The sequence below is a fragment of the Candoia aspera genome, chromosome 8, assembly GCF_035149785.1.
Source record: "Candoia aspera isolate rCanAsp1 chromosome 8, rCanAsp1.hap2, whole genome shotgun sequence".
Classification (NCBI taxonomy): Eukaryota; Metazoa; Chordata; class Lepidosauria; order Squamata; family Boidae; genus Candoia; species Candoia aspera.
This window is the reverse complement of record NC_086160.1, coordinates 56,529,270-56,553,849: the sequence shown is the minus strand read 5'-3', so window position 1 is coordinate 56,553,849 and position 24,580 is coordinate 56,529,270. Positions and strand designations below refer to the sequence as shown.

At 39.4% G+C, this 24,580-nt stretch overlaps 1 protein-coding gene across 1 annotated transcript in view; it reads right to left on the bottom strand.

Moving 5' to 3' along the window:
• Nucleotides 1-2,057: 2,057 nt before the first annotated feature.
• The window catches only part of CXXC4 (CXXC finger protein 4), a 57,433-nt gene continuing 34,910 nt past the window's right edge, over nt 2,058-24,580 (bottom strand). Inside the window, exon 3 of the mRNA XM_063310194.1 lies at nt 2,058-4,315. Coding sequence (XP_063166264.1) covers nt 4,271-4,315 — 45 coding nt within the window. The 3' untranslated portion in view covers nt 2,058-4,270. The remainder of the gene's footprint in view (nt 4,316-24,580) is intronic.

Here is a 24,580-nt window from a genome sequence, read left to right as displayed (position 1 = left end):
AAAAATATTAATAACGCTGTAGAATTCTACTACAATTAAATGAAATTTGTGGGAATCAAAGTAAATATATTCATAATTTTATGCCGTTAGCAGGCTTGATATTTTTAACAATTCAGATTTGACATGTAAAACATCACAATTACAATACACAAATTCATCAGCTTTAAAAAAAAACAAACTGAAAAAATCCAGAAAAAAAACACCCTGATACATGCAACATCTCGGTATTAGACAGTAAGTACATTGCTATGAATCATTGTACACCAAAAGGAGCCTAAACTGAATATTTTTGTCCCTCTCTTTCTTAACAGCAGTCATAAAAGTCATTCCAAAGAAAGCAAGCTTAACACTGAGGTGGGCAAATAAGGCTTCCAGCATTTACTGTATCATATTTACTTTCGTTTTTATTTTGGGGGGGAGTGGGGAAAAATGGCCTCATATAACTCAATTGCACAGAGAATCCTCAAATGACTTACAAAAAGGGAAGGACAACCATCATGTTGATTCAACCCCTCTATATACTATTTGAGGTCATGAGGTTGCATAGAGAAGGTATTATCCTAATGTTCTGGAATGGAAAAAAATTCATCCAGGATGATTTACAAGTAAGAGAATGGAAGGTCCCCGAGGAAGGGGACTATTTTTCCCATAGGGACATCCCCATGAGTATTTTGGAAAGGCTATCTACTGTACAGGATATTCTGTATCAACCTCATGCTAACTACAAATACAAGAGCAAGCAGATGCTACATGTAGCCCAAGAGCCACTGCTGTGCAAAAGTAAAAGATGCTGGAGCACACCTCTTGGTTCATGTGCTGCAGCCAATCTGAAGAGCCAAATCTTGTCTCCTGAAATCTAGGCATGGGTCAAAATAGCCCTCAGATGCAAATTCTAGGGGTCAAGAGCTTCTAGGCTGTATCTTAAAAGCTTTCTGAAGAGCGGTGACCAGAACATATCAAAGAAAATAACATCAGGAGTAAAATAGTTGTATAATTAATTATCTCATAGTAAAAATGGATTATTTTCTGCAGTTATAGATGTACATATGGTTAGAACTATCTATCACCTAAACGGATTTGCAAAGTATCATCCCTTCTATATCACTCAAGCTTGGTTCAGTTTTTTATTCTGCTAATAATCCCTGCCTGCTTGTTTAACACTTCTTGGTCATTCCACCAATCCTTCACAAATCAGTGTGTACATATGTATGTGCATGTGTGTGCTTGTAAAAAAACCAAAAAAACCCAAGGTAAAGCCCTTCTGAAAGTTAAATACCTCCACTGAAAGCATTCTCTCAACCAATTTCCTTGTATTATAAATAACCCTTTCTTTCATATAGTTATAGCTCTTCACAGAAATGCTGTATTCCTTCATTCAAACAATAGAAAACACAGCTGTTGTTCCAAAAAAATGTAAAAATTAGAGAAATGAAAAGAATATGGAACTGCAGTCTTCATCTACATGAAGTTAAGCCTGTGTATCTCATAAAAATCTGTGCATTTGAAGAGCACCTTTTGAACATCTAAATTCTGCAATTTCAATGGGATTTCAATAGGTGTCACTTTCTCCGGATTATAATCATGTGCTTTCTGTATGGTGGGAAAGAATCAGTTATTCTCTTGGTGTTACATCAGAGATATTTCTGTCTGTTAAACAGTCATAAAAATGATACAAAAGCTTATTGTTGAAAACAAGTCAGAGAGGGGGAAATGATTCATAGTAATGGCCTTTTCTGCTCCTTTTAAATTGTTAACTCTTTGCTACTATCTGAAGCACCTAATATTCAAGCTTGTGCATTTGCTCTATGACAAAATAAAATGAAAAGTAACAAATTGCTGAAAGAAAAATGCTATGCAGATATTTCGTCTTATTATTATGCCTGTGTACATTACAATTATGCACTGAAAATTTCATATTCTGTGACAAGATATTCCACAACTGGAATAATACTAAGCTTTGCATATAGTTGAATCATGTAGTTTTCTAATGGAAAATGTTGGAATATAGTTTCTGTTTTTGAGGAGGAAAAGTCAAATAATGAAAACTGCACATAGAGAGAACAGATGTCCAAAATCACACTGCTGCCTAATGAATGTAAAATTATTGGCCAAGAGAAGATTGACCATTCTCTGTTTCTGTACTTACAACTAAAGGATTAAAAAGAAATCTTCACCCACCAATTATGTGTTGCAAGGGAGAAAAATCTACAATTTTTAAGTATGACAGGGCAATTATGAACAAATGGAATAGTCAAAAGTATGGTAGGGAGTCGCCCTTCTATTTCTTAGATGCATCCTTGAAAGTTAATGTTAGTGGTAAAGAATATAAAAATTATAAATGTGTATTCTCAGCAAGTTCTCTGTTCTAAAGCTCTGGTAAACTGCCAGTCTGTTTTCAACCCCACCTTACTGGTAATCAGGAAGGCTATACAGCCTTTTTAAAAAATAAAATAAAATCTAAACACAAATATTTGCCTGCAAATTGCAGAATCCTGAAAAAGCTATCTTCACAAAATCCATTTTAGATCAATTGAAGCCATGCATTTCCCTAAACACTGCTCACCTCCTATCATTTTTTTTCTGCCAATCAACTACTCTATATAGCTTTGCACGCCTAAATTTTGACAAGATGGCTATAGCCATGAAGTGATCTGGATAGAGGATTTTTTTTTAACTGTCCCACATTCTTGGGTTATTTCTAAATAGTGTAATGATAAATTAAATGTCTGATTAGGGTAAAAGGAAAAAAATCACAATCAATTTTCAATTTTCAGTTCTATTAAAAGTGCTAACATTTGAGAACACCTTAAAAGATTCTGGGTTTCATGTCCTGCAGATTTAAGAAAAGATGTAACCCCATCTACATTTACAAACTAGTCTAAGAGCTAAATACTGTAAACTGAGAAAAAAATAATTTCAGATATCTTTTTCCCCCATTAAAAGATCTATAAAGCAATCTCTAGAGGAAAGTAAATACATTAACGGAGAGATTCCCTGTCCCTCTCAACATATGATACATTTCATTTTGTGTAATAAACCATTTTGCTATAGCTCTGCAACACTGATACTGCATGTCTGCCTATATTTAAAACCTATTTTATGGGCAGTGCAGCTCATTGACTACAAGCTTTTGTTAAACTTTTTTGAATCTATGGAAGAGCGTAATTGCTCCTGTAAGATAGCGCTTCTAAAGATTAACTTTTACAGTCTATATCTTTCCTGTCATACAATACTATATCCTGAAAGTATCTGAAAGAGACACTGTTGTATTTTCTTTTTAACAACTTTGCTGCAGGTACTAATAGCAGGATGCATGGTAAGAACACTACTGTTGCTGATGATATTGGACAGCTGGCAAAACAAAAGGGGGGGGAATAGAAGAGGAAGATACTGAATGCTTGAATTTATTGCTCCAGATTTAATTTGCAGAACCACACTGTTGTGAACAAATGGTTAATCTCCATAGTTGGTCAGATGTGATTGTCTCCTTGTGTCTAAACACACAAAATACAAGCGGCTATCTGTACAGTTTACAGTACCAAAACACATATTGGAAAAATGAAGTAGAGATATGGTACTTTGTCAAGATACATTATTTTATAGCAGGGGTTTACCCAAACTTTTATATATATATATATTTAACAGCCACTTTAAAAATAGACAACAAGTTCACTAGTTATAGCTAAATTACATCAACAAAAGAATTGGTGTACTGAATGTGAGCAAACTGGCCAATTCTCCAGGGTCCCAGGTATGGTGGTCTCCGGATAAGAGAGTAGCCCTCAAAAGCTGGTTAATGCTCTCTTATATGGAGTGTTGTCTTACTCAGATGGCCTTTCAAGAGGAAACTGAGTGACACTTAAGACTGGAGGAACTATCGCACAGAATGCAGCTGCTAAGAAATGGCAGAAGCGTCATCTAAACAAGATGAAAACACAAGACGGTGAGCTGTGATGCACAGAGAGGGCATGCTGTCAGACGGTGAACATGATGGGACAGAAATTAAAACAGTACTATCTTATGTTCAGGCATTTCAGTGGGGGACATTCTGCTTTATCAGAGACCGCCTCTCCAAATGTACCTTCTTCCCTCTTACCTGGAGACCACTCTATGTCATGATTTTTTGGATTTTCTTTTTTTTTTTTTTTGAGGAAACCCCTATACATAAATGAAAATAATATTCTTCAGTGGTAGACTAAGCGATTTCTTAAAACAAGACTTTAGCTTGCCTTTCACTTCAGGCTGCCTTGAAAATAAGATATGCTACTGCTTAAAAGAACCATCGGAATGCTTCAGCGCTGGGAACAGGTGTTCTCTACAAAAAAAAGCAAGAAAACAAGTTAAGCTTTCTTTCCATTGCATTGCAAAATGTGCTCTTCTATTTTTATTAATCTGTTTTGTTTTTGGTCCTCCTTTACATGTCAATTGTGCTTTTAATTATCTCACTTGTATGCAGCACTTCATGGTGATTAATAATTTAAAGAAACAGCCATTTTAGCAATATATGACTTTCTTGTATTTTAAAACAGCAACTGGGTGAAATATTGGCAATTACAGCAAGGTCCACTTATGGAACCAACCTACCACCTAAGTGGTAAATGTGCATGGAGCAGAGTTGTATGTTTTAGCTATAAATCCAAAGTTTACCAATTGGAGGCCGCCAATGGTGTGATGGCTCAAGTGGTGCACCAGTTATTTACAGCAGTCCATGAGAGACAGGCTAGGTTGACCTGAATATTCAGGCACAAATCTACATCAGAATGAGGTAAGAGTTTTGAACACAAAAAGAAAATGGCACAAATACCTTGCCAACAGTAAATAATGAATAATAATTTATAGCTGAGGAACATAAAAAGCTATGACATATAAGCAATCAATACAAGACCACCCTTGAAAGATGTTTTTTCCCCAAACTTGCAGTTTGAATTATTATTATTAAACCACTGAAAATTTACTTTTTATCAGTCCACAGAAAATCACCCAAATATCTACCAATCATCTCCAGTCCATTTTCCTTCTGGCTTGTAGAATACTTTGCAAGAAAAAGGAGGCAAAGCTGAAGCCATGATCCCCCCTCCCAAAAGTTCATCTCTGAGGTACACAAAACTAACTTTCCCCCATTGATCTATAGCAGCCTTCCCCAAACAGGTACATTGATGTCATAATTCCCAATCAGTTGAGGGCCATACTACTAGCATTTGGGGATTATATTACAGTCCCAACACATCTTGAAGGTGCCAGGTGGGGGACAGCTATTTTACAGCACTTGTCTATTTGCTGGGTTTGTAACTTTTCTAACTTTCTTCCAATCCTTCCCCACAACAACCCAGAGATATAGATTGTGCTGAGAAAGAGCACCTGGCCCAAAGTCACGGAGAGTCCGTGGCTGAGGGTGCTCCTGGATCCTCCTGCTCCTAGTCCAACACCTTAACCACTATACCATTCTTTCTCTCAGTCTAATTTGAACAAAGCTGTCATTTGGCTGCCTGAACTTGTACTGAATCCAAAGAAAGATGGTGGTGGTTGTTTTTGGGATTCCATTAAATCCAGTTTGTTGAAAACTGATAGGACTATACATAGCCTGGAGTAATTTTGTATGGAATTGTAGGCGTCTTCCTGATGCGAATGATAGGGTGTAACTTGGTTTCACCTTTGTCCTTTATCTTCTCTATCAGGAAAGGAGGGACATATCTCTCTGTCCTCTTGACAGATCTCTCTGCTGGCAGCACTTGGAATCAGCAAGCAAAATGTGGCTTTAGCTGCCAGAAAGAGAGTTCAGCTGGCAGAATGACTTTTGCCTTATCCTAACTCCCTCCAAATCCCTTTGTCTATCAAGTAAACGCTTTCCAAATTCCTTCTTTTTCTCCTACTGGTTACCAAGTGTGAGAGGCCATCACTTGCTGATATCTACAGTATGTACAGCTCTGTTTCCTCCTGATTGGCTTAACTGCCAATATTGCCTGTACAACCAGATAACTGCTATATGTAGAGACAGAAGAGTCTCCCTGTTAATCTAAACTACTTTTTTAATAGTTACCAGGAAAGAATGTACAGAGGACAATTTCTAGCTAAAATTTCTAGCAAAATTATTTCTGCCTTGTTGTTAGACATGTATTTGCTGGGTGCATGCACAATACAGTGCACAAATTGTGAGTGTGCTGGACACAGTAGGGCAATCAACAGCATCAAAATGGCAGGTGGGTGTGGGCGATAGAAGCCCTGACCATTTTTAACATGCATCGCATGCACTGCATGATATAAACGGGGCACAGCTTTCATCATCCTGCTCCTATTTTGACACTGTTGACCACCCCTGTGGATGCTACTGTAGGATCCTACTATATAGCCTGTTAGCCCCAGGGCCCATCTTGGCCATGTTCCAGCCCTAAGAATATAGCTATTTTGTTTACTACAAACTGTGATATTATAAGGATAATAAATAGAACACACACTTTATACACAGAAGACATATTCTCTTTCATGCCTTCAGAGAGACATGTTCTCTCTCATGTCTGCAAGACTTAGAATAGATTTCTGTCTGAAAACCTGAGTACAGACCAACTTCCCCCAGTATGTTTCAGATATGTTGGAGTACAGCCTCCAGAAACTGCCCCAGAAGGGGGGGGGGGCGCAATAGAATGTCAAATCAGTACTGAATTAAGTGGGACAAGATCCCAGATGGACAATTCTGATGGAATGGAACAACCACCACAGTACTAGGAAGCTTATTACAATCACAATCAAAGACCACAAAAAAAGTTGCAGACTGTGTTGGGAATTCTGCATCCAAATGTGTATGCTAGCATTTGTTCTATCTGAACCAGAGACTAAACAGTAGATGTAAGCCAGATTCTGATCTCTCAAAGTACAGAATTGGTAATTCCAATAATATAATTCCAATAATATTGCTAAATTGGATGGGGAACCTGAAGCCTTCCAAATATTGGTAAAATACACTTCCCAGTTGGTCATGCCAACATGGTCAGCAACATTTGGAAGATCGTACGTTTTTTGTTCTATATAAATTCTCATTGGACAGCCTTAAAATCCTTTGCTAGATCTCTTTTATGGTTGGGATGGGAAGAAAAATTCCAACCTTAGCTTCTTGTCTCTCTCATAACTGCAACATTAAGTCATCTTGCCAAAAAAGTACCTATGATGAGTACCAGGGGAAGAACTTTTTGTGATGAACATAACAATAATTTGCAACAGATTACTTAAACAAGCAAACAAAGTAACAATCATATACCAAAAACCTTTGATGGTGTTTTGTATCAACTTACAAATAAAGACAATTAGGATGCATCCCTTAGCAAAATAATTCCTATTGAATTAAATAGGACTCATCTCAGAATAAATACATACAGGGTTGCACTGTTAGTTAAACTGCTTATTAAAGTTCATCTGGATGACAGGCCTGCCTGCAAAAGTAGACCACAAACATCCCACAAGAAAATACTTCAATGGGTGTCTTCCTAATATCTACAGTACCTCTAACAAAGTTTTAACAGCGGTTTCAAAAATCAAAAGCCTTGTGGTTTCATTGATTCACCAGGGAACTAGATGACTTCAGAGGAAGTTGCCTTAATAAAGCAGATTCCCATGCTCAATCTCTACTTCATAAGTTGACATTTTGTGTAATATTTTCCTCCTTAAAATCAACTGTACTCAAATGTATTAGAAAACTGTGAAGGAATTTTGGATTTCTGTGCCCCTTCTTCACTTTCTTCTCCTTCCCATGCATCAGTTCCCTGCTGCTTTCTTCAAAGTACAAGTTTCAACTGACAAACCAGGATTAGGCAGCAGGAAATCATGAAGAAGCATGAAGAACAAGAGGATGGAGAAGTGCTTGAGCCAAAAGTTCTTTAAGCCGGCTTTCTGCAACATAGATACCCACCAAATATGCAAATCTCCATTCCAAGGATTCCCCAGTTAGCATATCTAACTAAACCTGGGAGTTAAAGTCCACATTTCTGGAAGGTATGCTGGTTGGGGAAGTTTGCTGTAGGTTCAGGAACATTGTATCACAAAAGTATATGTATGTATGTATGTATGTATGTATGTATTATTTATTTATTTATTTATTTATTTATTTTTCACATTTCTATCACCGCCCATCTCCTGGGCTGTTTACAGTAAAATTCACCTTAAAACCTAACATCATAAAATCACCAATATTAAAATAATAAAAATATAAATATAAAATCCAAGTGGGAGATTTCCATTCCGTCGGGAGAACTCTACCTCACCAGCCACCCCCAGGAAGAGCTATTGCCCTACCCATCCCAGGTGAGGTGGCAAAACCGGGTCTTCAAGCCCCTCCGGAAGGTCAGGAGCGAAGGGGCCTGCCTCACCTTGGGGGGTAGAATGTTCCACAGGGCGGGCGCCACTGCAGAGAAGGCCCGCCTCCTGGACCCCGCCAGATGAAATTCTCTTACAGACAGGGTCAGCAACATGCCCTCTCTGCATGATCGGGTGGAATGGGTTGATGTTATAGGGATGAGACGGTCCCTCAGGTAGCTTGGCCCCATGCCATGTAGGGCTTTAAAGGTGATAACCAACACCTTGAATTGGACCCGGAAGCAAACTGGAACCCAGTGCAGCTCACGCAGTAGAGGTGTTACATGTGCTGATCTTGGAGCACTCATCACTGTTCGCGCAGCTGCATTTTGGACCAACTGAAGCTTCCGGATACTCTTCAAGCATAGCCCCATGTAGAGCGCATTGCAGTAGTCTATATATTTCTGAATAAAGCCATGAAGTTAAGAGAAACGTGAGCGTCTACTCCCTTCTGAATGTGTAGTATACCAATTACAGTTTTTTTAAGTTTCTTAAAGGATTTATTCTTGTTTTGCTACTTCCAAATTAGAAAAAATATTAAGTTGTTAGCCTGCTTAGTAAAAAATTAAGAAATGTAGCAATTCATTCATAAATTTATGTGTAAGAAAACTGCCAAAGAAACAACAGATAAATTAAAACTTACTGAATGCAGAATGATCTTCTGCCAACAACAGAACACTGGCAGAAGAATATAAATATCTCTTATGGTAAGAAGTTCCATATTCTACCATAATAGAAGTTCCATTTTCTCCTATTATTACCTTGCATATCACAAGAGTAACTTAGAGAAAATGGGGGACAATTCCTTTACTCAATGTGAACTTAAAGGCAAGGTAGTTGGTCCAACAATGGGACAATATGTTACAAAACTCTGGAATCAGTGAAGACTCTCAAATATACTGTACATTTTATGCTAACTTACGTTTCTAGTCTCTTTTAGACAGCTCTTGCAGAGCATGCTATAGTAAAGGTCAAACGAACTCTTGATGACTTTATAAATATGTCCATATAGTTTTCTTGGCAGTACAGAAGAGGTTTTCCATTGCCATTTTTTACTTTAGTTTTAAAAGACCTGAAGCATATATGACTATGATTGTTCTAGCCTTCTCAGAAATGGACCTAGTTAGTCTAAATTTATTTATTTAATTAATTAATTTATCCAATTTGTCCCCGCCCATCTCCTCCCGTCGGGGGACTCTGGGCAGTTGAATCAAATAACTTCTGGAATCAACATACAACATTCTGCCAGACATACTCCCAAGCTGAGAATTTGATCTTTCAAGGGTAGTCTAATTCCCACAAAATAGGCCTGCATTCTACCACTGGGCTTGTCACCTTCCAAACGAATTCTATCTTACTTAGATTAATTTCCCAAGAGCTGATAATGATATAAAACATTGACAGTTTTTACAGAGCAAGATGGAAAGATGATATATAGCATGTGCATACTGAAACTGGTCAACTCCATATCTGAGCTCCAAAGACTAAAACTCACATGCTCTCTTCCCCCATCCAGCACTCTACACAGAAGTCAGACTTCAAAGGATCCTGTCCACATTCTCTGTCTGTGCAAATTGGAAGAAAAAACAAAAAACTCAGCTCAAGAGAATATGCAGTTGCTGAAAGTACAATATTAGAATCCACTCTACAGACTGTGGGCCACCATGGGAATCTTCCACCCATTCTCTGGATCTTGATGTGGAAGACTAATTGGGAACATGCTATTTAATTTCTGATACCAACAAGTCAGCAGAATGGCTTGTTTTTCACTCTCCTCATTCATGGGGACAGCAATAATTATAGGGTAATAACATGGGGCACAATCTATTAAGAAGCTCTATTACACAAGCTCCACTACAATGAATGAATGTTGCATAAGAACTTAGCAATGCCCTTCTTCAGCAGCCATTCACAGAGATAGGCAGGACTGTTATAGTATTACTTGTTCTTCAGCCACTCAAACTGATCTTACAGACTCCTCTGTGATGCCGTTCATAACTAGTGCAGTTAAATGTAGATTTATTGTTCTGGTTAAATATGAAGGGGGAAATATCTTAATGACTGACTATCCAAAGACACTGCTTCCCCTCCCCTTCTTTAATTATATTCCGAACCTCAGGGGTTTGGGGGGTTTTTTTGGGGGGGGGGTTACTAGAGCAATCCAGGCAAGCTCCTGATGCATTTTCTCTACTTCTGTTCTTTGCTGATGAAAATTGGTATTACAAGGTAGCAAAATAAAGATGCCTTTCAAAGCTACCTGGAACATGGTATATCTTGCTGCCAGACCATTCATGCAGCACTGCACAAACTGTAAGATGACTGCTGATAACAAACAAGATATACGGGTGTACAATTTATCAGGAAGCAGAGTATAAAAGGAGATTGCATTCCAAACAATGCAAAGCAGCTCTAATGTGTCTAAAGAGGAGCCTAAAAGGAAGGGCTCACGGACACTGTTGGTGTACGTTACTGAAGTTTCCCCTGTTGGAGTAAGTTACTGAAAATGGCTACAAAAATCCATTTTTCCACTGAAACAACAGGATTTAGGACACGCTTTTCCCTCCCTTTTTACAATTTGTCTAGCTAAAATATATGTACCAATTCATAAGTAAAAGTCAAACAGACTGGCTCCAAACATGAAAAATGAAAATACCCCACTGAACAACAATGTTGCTCACATTTTGCTTTCTTAAAAAAAAAAAAAAAAAAGACAAGCTTCCTCCATTGGATTCTCCCCGGAACAGCAAAGCCAAAAGACCACTATGCCAAGTCCTTTGTATGGTAAGTTCTTAGTTTCCCACCTCTTTTTCCTTTCTTCTCCAACAAGAATAGATCCAGTGAGTGGTGGGAACACAGCAGGACCTTATATTCTACCTCTTGGTAATTCATTCCCAGCTTCAATCATGCCTAGCAGGGGCTTGGAGATCACAAGTGACAGCTTGAAACTTCACAGCTATGTTGTCTGCTTAAGCTCTGATGTGTTCTGCTCTATGGAAAGAGCTTTATGAAGTCAAGGCTTATTATCAACAAGAGAAATTACAAAAGCCTGCATTATAACACCTACCCAAAGAAAGATACATTGTGGTACAGTACCTAGAATTGCCTTCTATTTTGCTGGGGCACTATAGGATTAAAAATCTGGTACATACACAGAACACTAAGTTAGGGAAGGCTGTGTTTGTCTGTATTTTCATCAACTTTGGCCACCCCAGCCAAAAGAGATGTAGTCTAACAAATCTAATATCCATGCATCAGACTAAAGAAAGCTAGACTATGATCCAAAAGATATAGGCAAAGATCCTCCCATTCAGTTACAAAGCTTCAGAGATTTTTATTGTGCAATCACAGTACAATTTTACAGAGCATCTAGATGATAAAATGTTCCATCTGTGCCTTCCCACTGCTTTTTCCATCATTTTTCTTACCAGAAGAACAATGTGTAGGGAAAGATGGTCAAAATAGCTGAGAAATGCAAAGTGCTTGGATTTCTGGAGGCACCCATTAACTCCTTGACTATGTTTGGTAAACAGGAGCAGTCTAGACACATGGGACACGCAGAGGATGGGACTTCAAACTAGTCTAAAGTTAGGGAATTGTGGCTGAAACTTCATATAGCACAGACACAGCTTTTCCACATAACTGCAACAGAGCACAGCTTAAAATGGTTGCTGTGGTGCATACTGTGACTGTCCTAGTTTATTATTTCTTGGTTACCATTCCTTATTTTCACCTAGAAACTAGAACAAGTAAGTTAACAAGTTGAATTCCCCAAGGGTCTTTACAAGGTTGTGAGATTCACTGGAATAAAGGGGACTTGCTTCTACGGGAAAAAAGGTTAGTATCAGAGTGTTTATTTTGCAGACTGAAGTCCTGCACCCAATTAAGTGCACAAAGGCTTTTATTTTAGCAACATGTGCATACACACACACACACACACACACACTGTAGAACAAACTTGTACCATCTCCAAAATTCTACAAAAATTATTATTAATAACAACAAATCCTTGGTCTTAAAATTGGACATAGCTTTCTTTTCTGGTTCTCAGTTTAAAAGTAGCAACAGTAAAAGTCCAGAATCAAAGGAGAGGGGGGGGGGGGGAAAGCAGTAAGATCATTTAAACTCAATTCATGCCATCAAATTCTTTGATTTTCCCAGTGAAATGGCCAGTCTCTAAAAGTTTAAAAGAGAAGGCAATCTACCCACATTGGTGGCTGAGCAAACCAACATGGCAAGTGAAGCTGTCCCAGACTCCTGAGTGTATAAATTCAACAGTTCCTGCTGGGGAATCAAACTCTTGATGAGATTACAGTTAATTTCTGGATTCTTGGCTATGCTTGCAGCGGGATCATTATCCTGACAGGAAAGATGGATTCCTCTGGAAGTGAGGGGGAGGAAAGCCAGGAATAAAATTGGAATTGATCAGCATCGTTTAAGGAAGCCTTCAGTGTTCTGCAGGTGCAAAGACTGACAAGCAGGAGTCTTGTTCCCCAAAGGAAACTCAAAAATCCTGCCATTCAGGCTTCTGCTACAGGTTAGGCAGCAAAGATTGGGCATCCTAGAAAATTTAGCACAACATAAGCTTGATAACCTTTAAGCCTTTGATTCTGTCAGTCTTCCCCAGCCTGCAATCCTCCAGATGTGCTTGGACTGTAATTTGCAGTCCCATGGCATCCAGAGGGTGCCAAGTTGAGGAAGATTGCTCTTATATTTTTCTTTCTCCTTCAGTTTTAATGGAAAAGGGCATCTTCCCTGAAGCTTAAAATCAAAGGAGAACTACATTCTAACATAGGCTCTAGTATTGGCAAAGTGATTTGGGGTTTATTTCTTTCTTAGTCTACTCCACATGTCAGAGTCTCAGAAAAAAATGCAGTAGCAATACAATGTCATAATTACCATAAATACTCGAGAATAAGCCCATCTGTGGATAAACTTACCCTTGTATTTTTAACCAAAATATCATGAAAAATGTGCGATGCGCAGATAAGCCAACCAACATTTTTCACGGTATTTTGGTTAAAAATTCGAGAGTCTGCTGATCTGCAGACGGGCTTATCTGCGAGTATATACAGGAAATATGGGTACTTTTAAAAACTATTACTGTATATACTCACAGATGAGCACATCCACGAATAAGCCAAACCAGATTTTTTTGGGTGCGTTTTGGCACCTACAATTTTCAGCTTATCCACAAGTATATATAGTACTGCTGTACCTCTCCTCCCCATCTTGTCATTTCCATTCAAGCTGATGAGGAAAAGAAAAAAAAATACTTCCCCAAGTTATTTCAAAGAAGAAGAAAATGTTGAACTCCTCAAGGGTGGAGCCTATGAGTTCTATACGGACCTGACTTACAAGAGGGTTGAAGAGTCTATGTGAATGACCTGTCTTTCACTGTACAATCCAGGGGCATCAGCAGGGGACGTAAAAATAAGTCCAGATGGCAGCCACAGTGACAGATGGTACATATAAAAAAAGGGGCAGGGTTTTGACCATAGCCCCCCTTTTGACTTTTTTGACACAAACTCTGCCCCTGGTAGAGTCAACGCTCCAGCAATCTGCAGCCTTTCTGGTTTTCCATCATTTAGTTAATTCTTTTCATTTGGCTTTTCAGATGAGGAGCCAGGAGCAACCATATAAGCTAAACCGATGGAAACGAAGGAAAAACACAGTACCATCCCCACAAAGATATTCTAAAGAAATGAGAAAGAGGTAGAAAACAAAAAGCTTTTTTTAAGGGAAGAAATTTTGGGGAACATTGGAAAGCAGGAATCAGTAGAGTAACAGCCATAGTAAATATAATAACCAGATAATATTTTCTTGTTTCTACATCAATGTCATAGAATTCAAAATTTTCAGGAACTATGGGAATTACATTTGCTGTCAACATTTTCAAGTCCTAAACTTCATGATAAAATACAATTTACTAAGTCAATTATTAGTTTTATTAATAGTAATATTTTGGTTTTTAAAAAGGACAGCCTCAAAGGAAGGCAGCCACTTGATGTGCCCAGGAATAATTTTAGACTACACTTGTTTTTTGTGGGATAATGAGGCCCTGCATATACACCAAAAAGATCGCACTACCAAAAGAAGGGGGAGCCAATTTTGAATAAAATATGCACATTCTAATTTATAACTCTAAAGACTGCATTAGAAATAATTGCTATAACTTACATTGAAATATATACATCCTACCATCTTGAGGAAGACTGTAACCAGATCATAGCACCATCTTCTTAATCTGCTGTTCAGGTATGTAGGCAGCACTCCCCAACCTGCTGCCCTCCAAATGTGCTAGGGCCATAACTCCCAGAATTCCCAGCCAGCAGTTGGCTAGAAATTCTTTAAGTTATGATCCCATCACATCTGTATAGCATTAGGGACTTGGGGAAAGAGCTCAACCATTATTCTTTGTCTCTAAATTCTAAGAACAACCTGATACTGGTAACACCTATCACTGATTAATGCATTCAGTCTTCATCTCAAGCATGCCTTCAAACAGCAGACCTCATGAGTGAAAAGCTTGATCAAATATTGGGACTGTCTTGTTTCTTCTCCATCCTTCTTTTTGGGAACATACTGAAGAGCTCAATTTAAAAAAAAAATGTGCCATTTTAGTTAATCCTAAGGATTGTCCTACTAGGAATGTTGGAGATTTTTGTTTTTAATCTCAGAAGCCAAACATAGGTTATCATAGCTTTTTACGGGCAACAGTTGATGGGCAACTTCAAAGCATCTGATATCTCTTTTTTTATCCTTTAGCTGTGGGGGCACCCTTCAAATAGAGAGCTGCTCTTTTAACATCCTTCAAGGAGAGGATTGATCTCTGCAAAGCAGAATACATACACAGATACTCTTTTGGGAAAAATGTATAGATGATAGAGTAAGTTGAAACGGGATTTCTGGACTGACCCAAGAGAAATCATAGTATGCCAACTCAGATGTGGAACTCTATAATCAAATTTCAGTATTTCCTTCTTTTTGTTGTATTTAATAATGCCTAATGGCTGAAGTTATCCTGCAACTAACACATGCACACCAACACAAACATCTGCTATAATTGTTATTCTTTCACAAAGGCTTTACTAAAATAAGCATGGTCATTTTGCTGTAAGTATGGAGAATTTTTAAAGTGCTCATTTGATATTGCCAAGAACCACTGGGAATTGGGCTGCCTATGAATTGTATATTGGTCTAGTGGTTAAGGTGCTGGGTTAGAAACCAGGAGGCTGTGAGTTGTAGTCCTGCCTTAGGCATGAAAGCTAGCTGGGTGACCTTGGGCCAGTCACTCTCTCTCTCAGCCCAACTCACCTCACAGGGTGGTTGTTGTGGGGAAAATAGGAGGAGGAAGGAGTATTAGGTATGTTTGCCACCTTGAGTTATTTATAAAAACAATAAAGTCAGGATAAAACTAATAACAAACAAATACATAACTAAACAAACAAACAAAAGATAAGCATAGCTGAAAGGCAGGGTTTTGTCTAAGTTTGTGGAAACTACTAATTGCATTTTTAGAAATAAATAATGATAGCACCCATGAAAAGAGTTTTGTGTTTCAGATATGCAATGATAATAATATATGAGATTTACAGACTCAAAAATAAGTGGAGGAAACTCACTACATTGTTATATGATCATCATTGTTTTCCCATAAATCTAAGTTGCAGATTGCAAATTTATTTCAATAACCTGCATTAAAAACATTAAAAATCCATATTTAGTCTCACATTACTTGTTTTAGACCATATGTTTTATATATCCTTTTTCACAGATCTTGTAAAATGTAATTTCCACTCACTTATATGAAAAGGATAGAAGTGTATGCAGGTCATCCTACGTAATAATTATAGACGCACATACACAGACCTACATCTTTTTCATTGAGTTGCAAGCAGCATCTGAAAATGGTTTCCATTTTTTTTCTTTTGTATGGAACAATTAGGTACAGGAAATCTGATACATTTAAAACAATAACATCTAAGCCTTCAACTGAAGACTGTGCACCCTGAAAAATAACCAAAGATTTCAGTAAACTAGCACCACAACAAAAAATATCCTCTGCATTTTAAAAATCAATTTCCTCATCCGACAGAGAGAAGGTAGATTTTGATTTCTTCCTCAAAAGAAGTTCTATGTTATTTCTAAAGAGACATGAAAACAGTACGGGATTTGTTGTTGTTAGTTGCCGTGATAGGAAAACCTAATCCTCACTTGAAGCTGAAGAAAACTTTCTGGAAATGGGAAGACAGATTGTAACACAGTATTAAGTAAATCTTAGTAAGGTAAGCTTATAAAAACTCTTCTATTGTATTTTGATGAGCCTGACTACACAGGCCTGGTGGGACAACACATCTGGAACCTAGTGCCCTTTACACTGGTAGATTTTCACAGCCTATAGGCAGCCACACCACAACATGATACAAAGAAACTGCCTTGGGCAACACGTTCCAGAGGGGTGTGATTTTCCTGCATTCAACCTTATGGCATTATAAATATGAACAAAATGAGACTGTCGGAGAACCTCAGAGGGAATAGTGGAGGCCAAGTACTTCACAATACTGTGAAAAGGGCACTCTACATAGAAGATTACAGCTACCAGGCCATCCCCATTACTAAGTTGCTGTGATTAACAGTGTGTTATCTTGTGAGACAAAACTCATTTACTTTTAACACTGAAAAGAGAGAATGCCATTTTGCATCTCTCCCATTTGGATTAAATAATGCCTTTTGGATTAGCAAAAGATTCACAGGATAGGTTCTGTTCACATGACTTTCTTAACTAGGTCAAAGGAGAGGCTATGTGTCATGCAAATGGGAAATCCCAGCCAGTAAAGGCAAGAAAAGATCAGTTTTACTTCAAAACAGTCGCAGATTTATTTTGGATAAAACTGCTGTCCCCCAGTTAACTAGGTACAGAGACAAAAACCCACAGCAGCCCTGCAAAACTGGAGTTTCTTAAACACTCTTTTTGTTGCTTTTAACATTATTTCAATGCATGCACACGCACACACACACTGCCAAGTAAAACAAGGAGAAGGGTGGGCAAATAAATCTTCCTCTATACCCGCTGTGCAGACCTGAACACTGATTGGGCCAAAAAGAAAACATGATCCTTTGTGGAGAGTGAGACAGGGGTTAAAGGTGATTGCTTTATGTTTTGCTGATCATCTGCCACTGTTCTGTTGAGTACGTTCTGCTTGGGAATAGTGATAAATTGAGTAGCGGTGTGATCTGAATCCAGCCACAAGGTTGGAAAAGGCTAGTTAGCACGATGTCTAATCCTCTTTCAGTGAAGCAATCCAAAATGAAGCATCCATGATAACATGGTTATCCAGACTCTAAAACACATCCACTGAAGGGAAGGTCACCAATCTATTTACTATTGTTAATATGACCATCACTAACATTAGTTTGATGGTCAGGATAAATCGCATCTAATGGGTAAACTGTGAGGACGTACTAAAAGATTAATACATTTAATCTTTCTAACACACTTCAACTGATGCATTAGAAAATGCAATGATGCCAAAGAACAACTGGTAGCCTTCTGTGACAAAATGTGTTGCGAACACATGATTTCAACAATACAAAAGATGGCTCTACACCTGGATGTCTTCAAATGGACAGCACTATAATCAAACAGACTACATTTTATATAGATGGATGGAAAAATTATATGCTGAATTGCAAAACATTGCCAGGTGCTGATTGTGGATCAGACCACTGGCTACTAATCACTGAAACAGATATCAGACTGAAAAGCTTAGAAAATACCCAATCCTAAAGTTATAACCTAGAACCCATTCCAGAATATGATTGAGGTTACAAATAGATTCAAAGACCTGGTCCTAACAGACTGGGGGCCTGAGGAATTGTGGGAAAAGATGATTACAAAAGAGGAAGCTGGAAAACACATAAGAAAAGCCAGAATGAAATGAAGAATATACTGGCTGTCAAGGCCACAGAAATAGCTATGGGAAGAAGACCGATAAAGACAGAGCAGATTTAGTACAGAACTTAATGAAAACTTCTAATGAGAGGTAAGAAGACATAAAGAGGTACTGTATATCTAACTCAGAGTGTAGACAAATAGAAGAAAATAATGGGAATGGGTAGAACAAGGGATCTATTTAAGAAAATCAGAGAAATCACAGGAACATTCCAACCTCATGTCAATGCCATAAGAAGCAAGCATAGAAATGAGTTAATAATAGAATATATGGAAAGAATACATGGAAAACGTGTACAAGAATACCAACTCAGATGGCATGGTATTCAAGAGGGAGTATGAGGAGGAACCAATAATGCTTGAGGAGGAAGCCTGATGAGCTACTGTATAAAACAACCGGCAAATAGGAAAGCTTCAGGGATACATGAAATTCCCATAGAACTCTTAAAGGAGCCTGGCATGACATGAAAACAATAAAGTTCACAACAGCCATGCGCCAACAAATATGAAAAATATAGCCCAAAGACTGGAAAAGGTCTATGTATATTTCAAACCTAAAAAGGGAGATTTAAAAGAATGTTCTAATGACAGGTCAATAGCCCTAATATTTTATGCTGGCAAGATACTGTTGAAGTTAGAGAAGTAGCAATTGAACAAGCACTTTTCAGAAACAGCAGGGAACATGAGATCGTATAGATAATATTAGCTGCATGGTGGAAATAGCAAAAGAATATTGAAAAGAGCTCTACTTCTGTTTTATAGACTACTCCAACACTTTTGATAGTGTTGATCATTCAAGACTCTGGAAGTCTCTCAAATAAATGGGCATACCCTAGCTAATGGTTCTTCTGATGAGAAATTTCTACTATTATTATTGTTGCTGCTGCTGTTATTATTTAAATTTACACACTGCCCATCTCACTATGGAAGTGACTCTGGGCAGCTTACAAATAAAAGGTCATAAAAACCATTATAAAAGTATAAGAATTACAAGAAGGTTAAAAGAGAAGAACTAAGAGGGGGAGAGAGCGTCTTCAAACCACCAACCATCCCCAGGGCTGCCTACCACTCTGCCTCCCCAAGCTAGTTGGCAGAGCCAGGTCTTAACGCTCTTCTGGAAGGCCAGAAGAGCGGGGGCCAACCTCACCTCAGGGGGCTAGAAGTTCCACAGGGTGGGGGCAATGGCAAAAAAGGCTCTCCTCCTAGACCTTGTCAGTCAAAATTCTTTAGCCAATGGGGTCCATAACATGCCCTTTCTGTGGGACCGGGTGGGCAGGTGCAGCTCGTGCAGCAGGGGTGTAACAAGGGTGAACCTAGAGGCACTAATCACTGTGCCTCCGCATTCTGGGCCAGTTGTAACTTCCAGGTGGTCTTCAAGCAGCCCCATGTAGAGCGTGTTACAATAATCCAGATGGGAAGTGATCAAGGCATGAGTGACGATGAGTAAGGCCTTCTGGTCCAGAAAAGGGCACAACTGGTGTACAAGACAAATCTGTGCAAAGGTCCCCCCTAGCTATGGCTGCCACCTGCTCCTTGAGCAGGAGCTGTGTGTCCAGGAGGACCCCCAAATTGCGCACCAGCTCAATCTGGGAGAGTACCACCCTGTCCAGAGTCAAAGATGACATATCACCCAGGCCTGGTGGGCAAAAAACCCAGAACTACTCCATCTTGCCACAGTTGAGTCGAAGCCAGTTTCTCTCCATCCAGACCCTTACAGTCTCCAGGCACTCAGCCAGCACTGCAACAGATCACCTGCCCGGCTAGGGATGGAGATGTATAGCTGGATATCATCAGCATACTGATGATACCACAGCCCATGCCTGTAGATGACCTCCCCCAACAGTTTCATGTAGATGTTAAAAGGAGTGGTGAAAGGCCCAAGCCCTAAGGTACCCCACATTGCAGGGGCTTAGGACTCGACTTCTCTTCCTTGATCAACACCGACTGGAACTGGCCATGGAGGAAGGAGGAAAACCACTGTAAGACAGTGCCTCTTACTCCCAATCCCTGAACCCCAGAAGGATACTTTGACTGATGGTATGGAAAGCCACTGAGAGGTCTAGGAGGGCCAGAATGGTTGCCACACCCCCATCCTGAGCTCTCCAAAGGTCATCTACAAGCACCATCAGTGCCATTTCAGTACTATGCTTTGGCCTGAACCCAGACTTCAAAAGGGTCCAGATAATCTGCTTCATCCCAAGCCCTTCACAGCTGAGTGCCAAACACCCTCTCATCAACCTTCCCTAAAAAGGGAAGGTTGGAGACTGGACCAAAGTTGTCTGATCCTGTTGGGTCCATGGATAGTCTCTTGAGAAGGGGAGCACTACTGCCTCCTTCAAGGCAGGAGGTACCACCTCCTCCCACAAGGAGGCATCTACCACCGCTTGTCACCTCCCAGGAGGCCTTAAGAAACCAGAAGGGGCATGGGTCCAGAACACGGATGGCCAAGCTCACAGCCATGAGGACAGTGTCCACTTCCTCAGGATTAACAGGCTCAAACTCCTCCCAGATAACAGGGCCCAGATGTCCCTCAGTCACTTCCAAAGGATCTGTCCAGCCAAAGTCCAACTCCAAGCGAAGTCGAGCGACTTTATCTGACAGATGCTGAGAATATTCCTCACAGCAGTCCTTCAAGAAGTCCTCTGGTTCCTCCTTACCCAGGAGGGAACTTGTCACCCAAAACAGGGCTGCTGTGTGGCTATCTGCAGACGCAATAAGAGGAGAGAAGTAAGTATGCTTCGCTGCCCTTATTGCCACAAGCTAAGTCCTAATACAGGCTCTTACCTGTGCTTGGTCAGCCTTGCTCTTTGTCTTCCTCCAGCGGCGCTCTAGGCATCTCTTGTGTTGCTTCACCTCTTGGAGCTGCTTGGTAAACCATGGCACTCTACGAGATCCATATACATAGAATGTCCCACAGGTGCAATTTAGTCCAGGGCCCTGTCACTTGCTGATTCCAACAGCGACAAGGGCACAAGCTGAACCATGTGCCAGAGCTTCAGGAAAAACCCCAAGCTCCCTCTGTAACCACACTGGGTTCATCAAGTGCCTGGGGTAGACGGATCAAATAGGGTCCACTTCCCTGCGGTAAAGGGCAGCTGTGGAGAACTCTAGGGCCAAGAGAGGGTGATCTGTCCATGGCAAGGGAATGATGTTAACATCCCCCAAATCCAGATCATGACACCACTGCCTTGAGGCAAGCATCAGATCTAATGTGTGACCCCCTGTGTGAATAGGGCTGTGAATACGTTGGACCAGGTCCATAGCTGCCATGATGGCCATGAATTCCCATGCTACCTCAGACCCTGGGCCCAGATATGCAGGTTGAAGTCCCCCAGAACCTTAAGCCTGGGGACATCTGCAAGAATGTGAGACAAGAGGGCTTGGAGAGCTTTTATAGTACAGTCACCAGGAATCAGCTACAACAACACAAATCAGCCAGCAACATCCTTTCATTCATTCAATGTACAGAAGATATACAGAAATAACCAGAATCCAAGCTGAAAACAGTATACTGCCTTGTATGGTGGTAGCCTCTGCACCATCAATGGACAGATGGTCAGTGTGTTGATCACATGTGGGTACGAAGCATAAATAGGACTCTCAGTTGGGAATAAGAGAAGCTTTGAAGTGATTACTACCATCAGAGCTAAAAGTGTTCTTAATTTGTGTAGCAGTGAATGTGTAATGGAGGAGCAATGCACACACAATTCCAAATCTGGATGGATGTAAGAAATTCCATCCAGCCATACATAGCAGTTTTCGTTATGTCATTTGGAGATCCGCACAAACTAGTCCCACCTATTTTTAAAAATATTTAGAATTCCTGGTTGATAAGAACAGAAGGATAGTTAATCTGTGTTAATGGACAATCAATCTTTAATATGTTATGTGAAAATGCAGTCTAATGAAGAGTTTTAACTAATAATGAGCAGTCTATTCTAACCTCTACTAATAACTGTGAACATAAACCTCTACAGATCTATTCCTGTTTGTGGTTAATTAATCTTCTACTGTACACTAACTTCTGAAGGCCTGTAAGTCATAAGAAGCTGCATTATATACTTGTCTAATACAGAATCCAAAGATTATTAGCCTGCCTGCCTTCATAAATTATAGGAGTGGAATGCATATTAGAGATCATATACTCCAACCCCCTGCTCAGTGCAGGTTACATTGAGCATTTCTGACAGGTGACCGTCCAGACTCTGATTATCTCCACCAAAGGAGAACTCAACACTTCATATGGCAGCATATTCCAATAGCTGACAGCTGGTAGAGTTGTGAAGCTTCTTCCTTATAGTTTTAATTCACTGTTTCTGGTCCTGCCCTGAGATCAATAGAGAATAGGTCCACTCCCTCTTCTATTGAAAACCCTTCAGATATTTGAAGACTGTTACCTTATTCTCCCTCAGTAGTCTCTTCTGGAGACTAAGCTTACTGAATTCCTTTACTTGCTCCTCAGAGTTTATTTCCAGACTCTCCACTGTAGTGGAGTTTAACTTCCTCCTCTGAACTTGCTCCATTTCACCATTATCCTTTTTTAATTGAGGTGCCTAGAAATGACAATATTTCAAGGGGAATCTGACCAAGTCAGAATCTGTGCTCCTGTTAAAACACCTCAAGATAACACCTGCTGTTTTAGCAGCTGCATCATAATGTTGACTCATTTTTAACTTGTGGTCTACAAGAATACCCAGATCCTTTTTTGCAGGCGCTAATGCCAATGATAGGTCTCCACCATTGTATTCTTGTGCGTTTTTCCTCTTGATACAGAACTTTACATTTGTTAAATTCCATCCTATTTATTTCGCCCATTGCTCACTGATGTTTTTGAGCCTTCTTTTTCTTCTCTAAACTATTAGCCAGGCCTCCCAGCTTTTAAAAGGAAATAAGCCTTCCGTCATGAAACAAGTTTCTACCCTTGCAATTACCAAAACAGGATTCTGTCTGGAAAATACTAAGCAAAGTGAACTTTACAACAGCACTTTGCCCTGCATAATATCCAGAATACACTGTAGAAAACAAGCAAATGTGTATAAACTAATTTCGATCTGCATACTTCCATTCTTTAGTAAATCACAACGTTCAGCTTTTTGTGATATAAAATTTGAATTCTTGCTATAAAAGTAACAGAAGACACACAGTCCACTTCTCATAAATGCTTTCATGAGAGTTGTTTGCTGTTAATTTTCTAATAGGATTTCTTTAATTGGCCTGTAATATCTCATGGGCTTATACTGCTCTACTCTTCCGTGTCATAGTCTTCAGTGCATATTTGCATTATTAGGAAATGGTTTCTTCTATTTGGTGCAGTATTGGTACAATGCTTGGTAAGATAAGAATGTGGATTATTTGCAGATCTGCATGAAATAAAGATGTCTGGAAAAAACAATGAACACTCCCAAGGGACACCTAGTTCCCTGTCTTCGTTTACTTAACCCCTTTTTATTTTTAAGATTTTCAGGGAGAATTGAACTTGGGTGTCTCAATCCTAGGGCAGATTTTTAATTGCTATATGGTATTGACACTGTGATGATGATGATGATTTTTAATATCAGAATCTTGGGATTTCCAATCCAAACAATAGTATTATTTATTTATTTATTTGGTTAAGATACATGAGCATCCGTGGAGAGAATGAAAAAAAAAATGAGTGACATGTCATTGTGCAAACACTGCAAGTTGCATATTTCTGTCAGACATTGGGAAAAGTCACAAAAAGATGTGGTCATGCATAATGTCATTTTGGAATCACTGCCATATGCTATGGATGTTGCTGTTACGATACATATAACCTACTTTCTCCTTTCATAAAAGGAAGAGTTTGCAGAGATTCCCATGATATTAATGATGTAAAATGGGTATGATCAACTTCATTCTTCAAGTCAGTTCTAACAGTACTGAAAAGTAACTACCTTATCAAACCTGCTACGCTAGCCCTCCTCCAATCTGCTGCTCCCCAAATGTGATCAACTACAACTTCCAAAAGCCATGCTGGATAAGAATTTTGGAAGGCCTCACACTGGGGAAGGCTGTGAACGATATCTGAAAGAAGCAGGATACACTTCAGGCTATCATACAAACCCATCAGAACACAGGAGTAACAACAGATTGCTTAAATTGGCTTTAGAATTATCTATCCTCGGATAGGGCATGAACAGACACTGCCAATCTTTGGCAACTATACTTCCCAAATTCCCAAATGATATGACAGAAGGAGGCTCCAAGAGCTGAAAAAAATGATCTGGGAACCACACATTGCCTTAATTTCCCAGACTGCCCATGGCT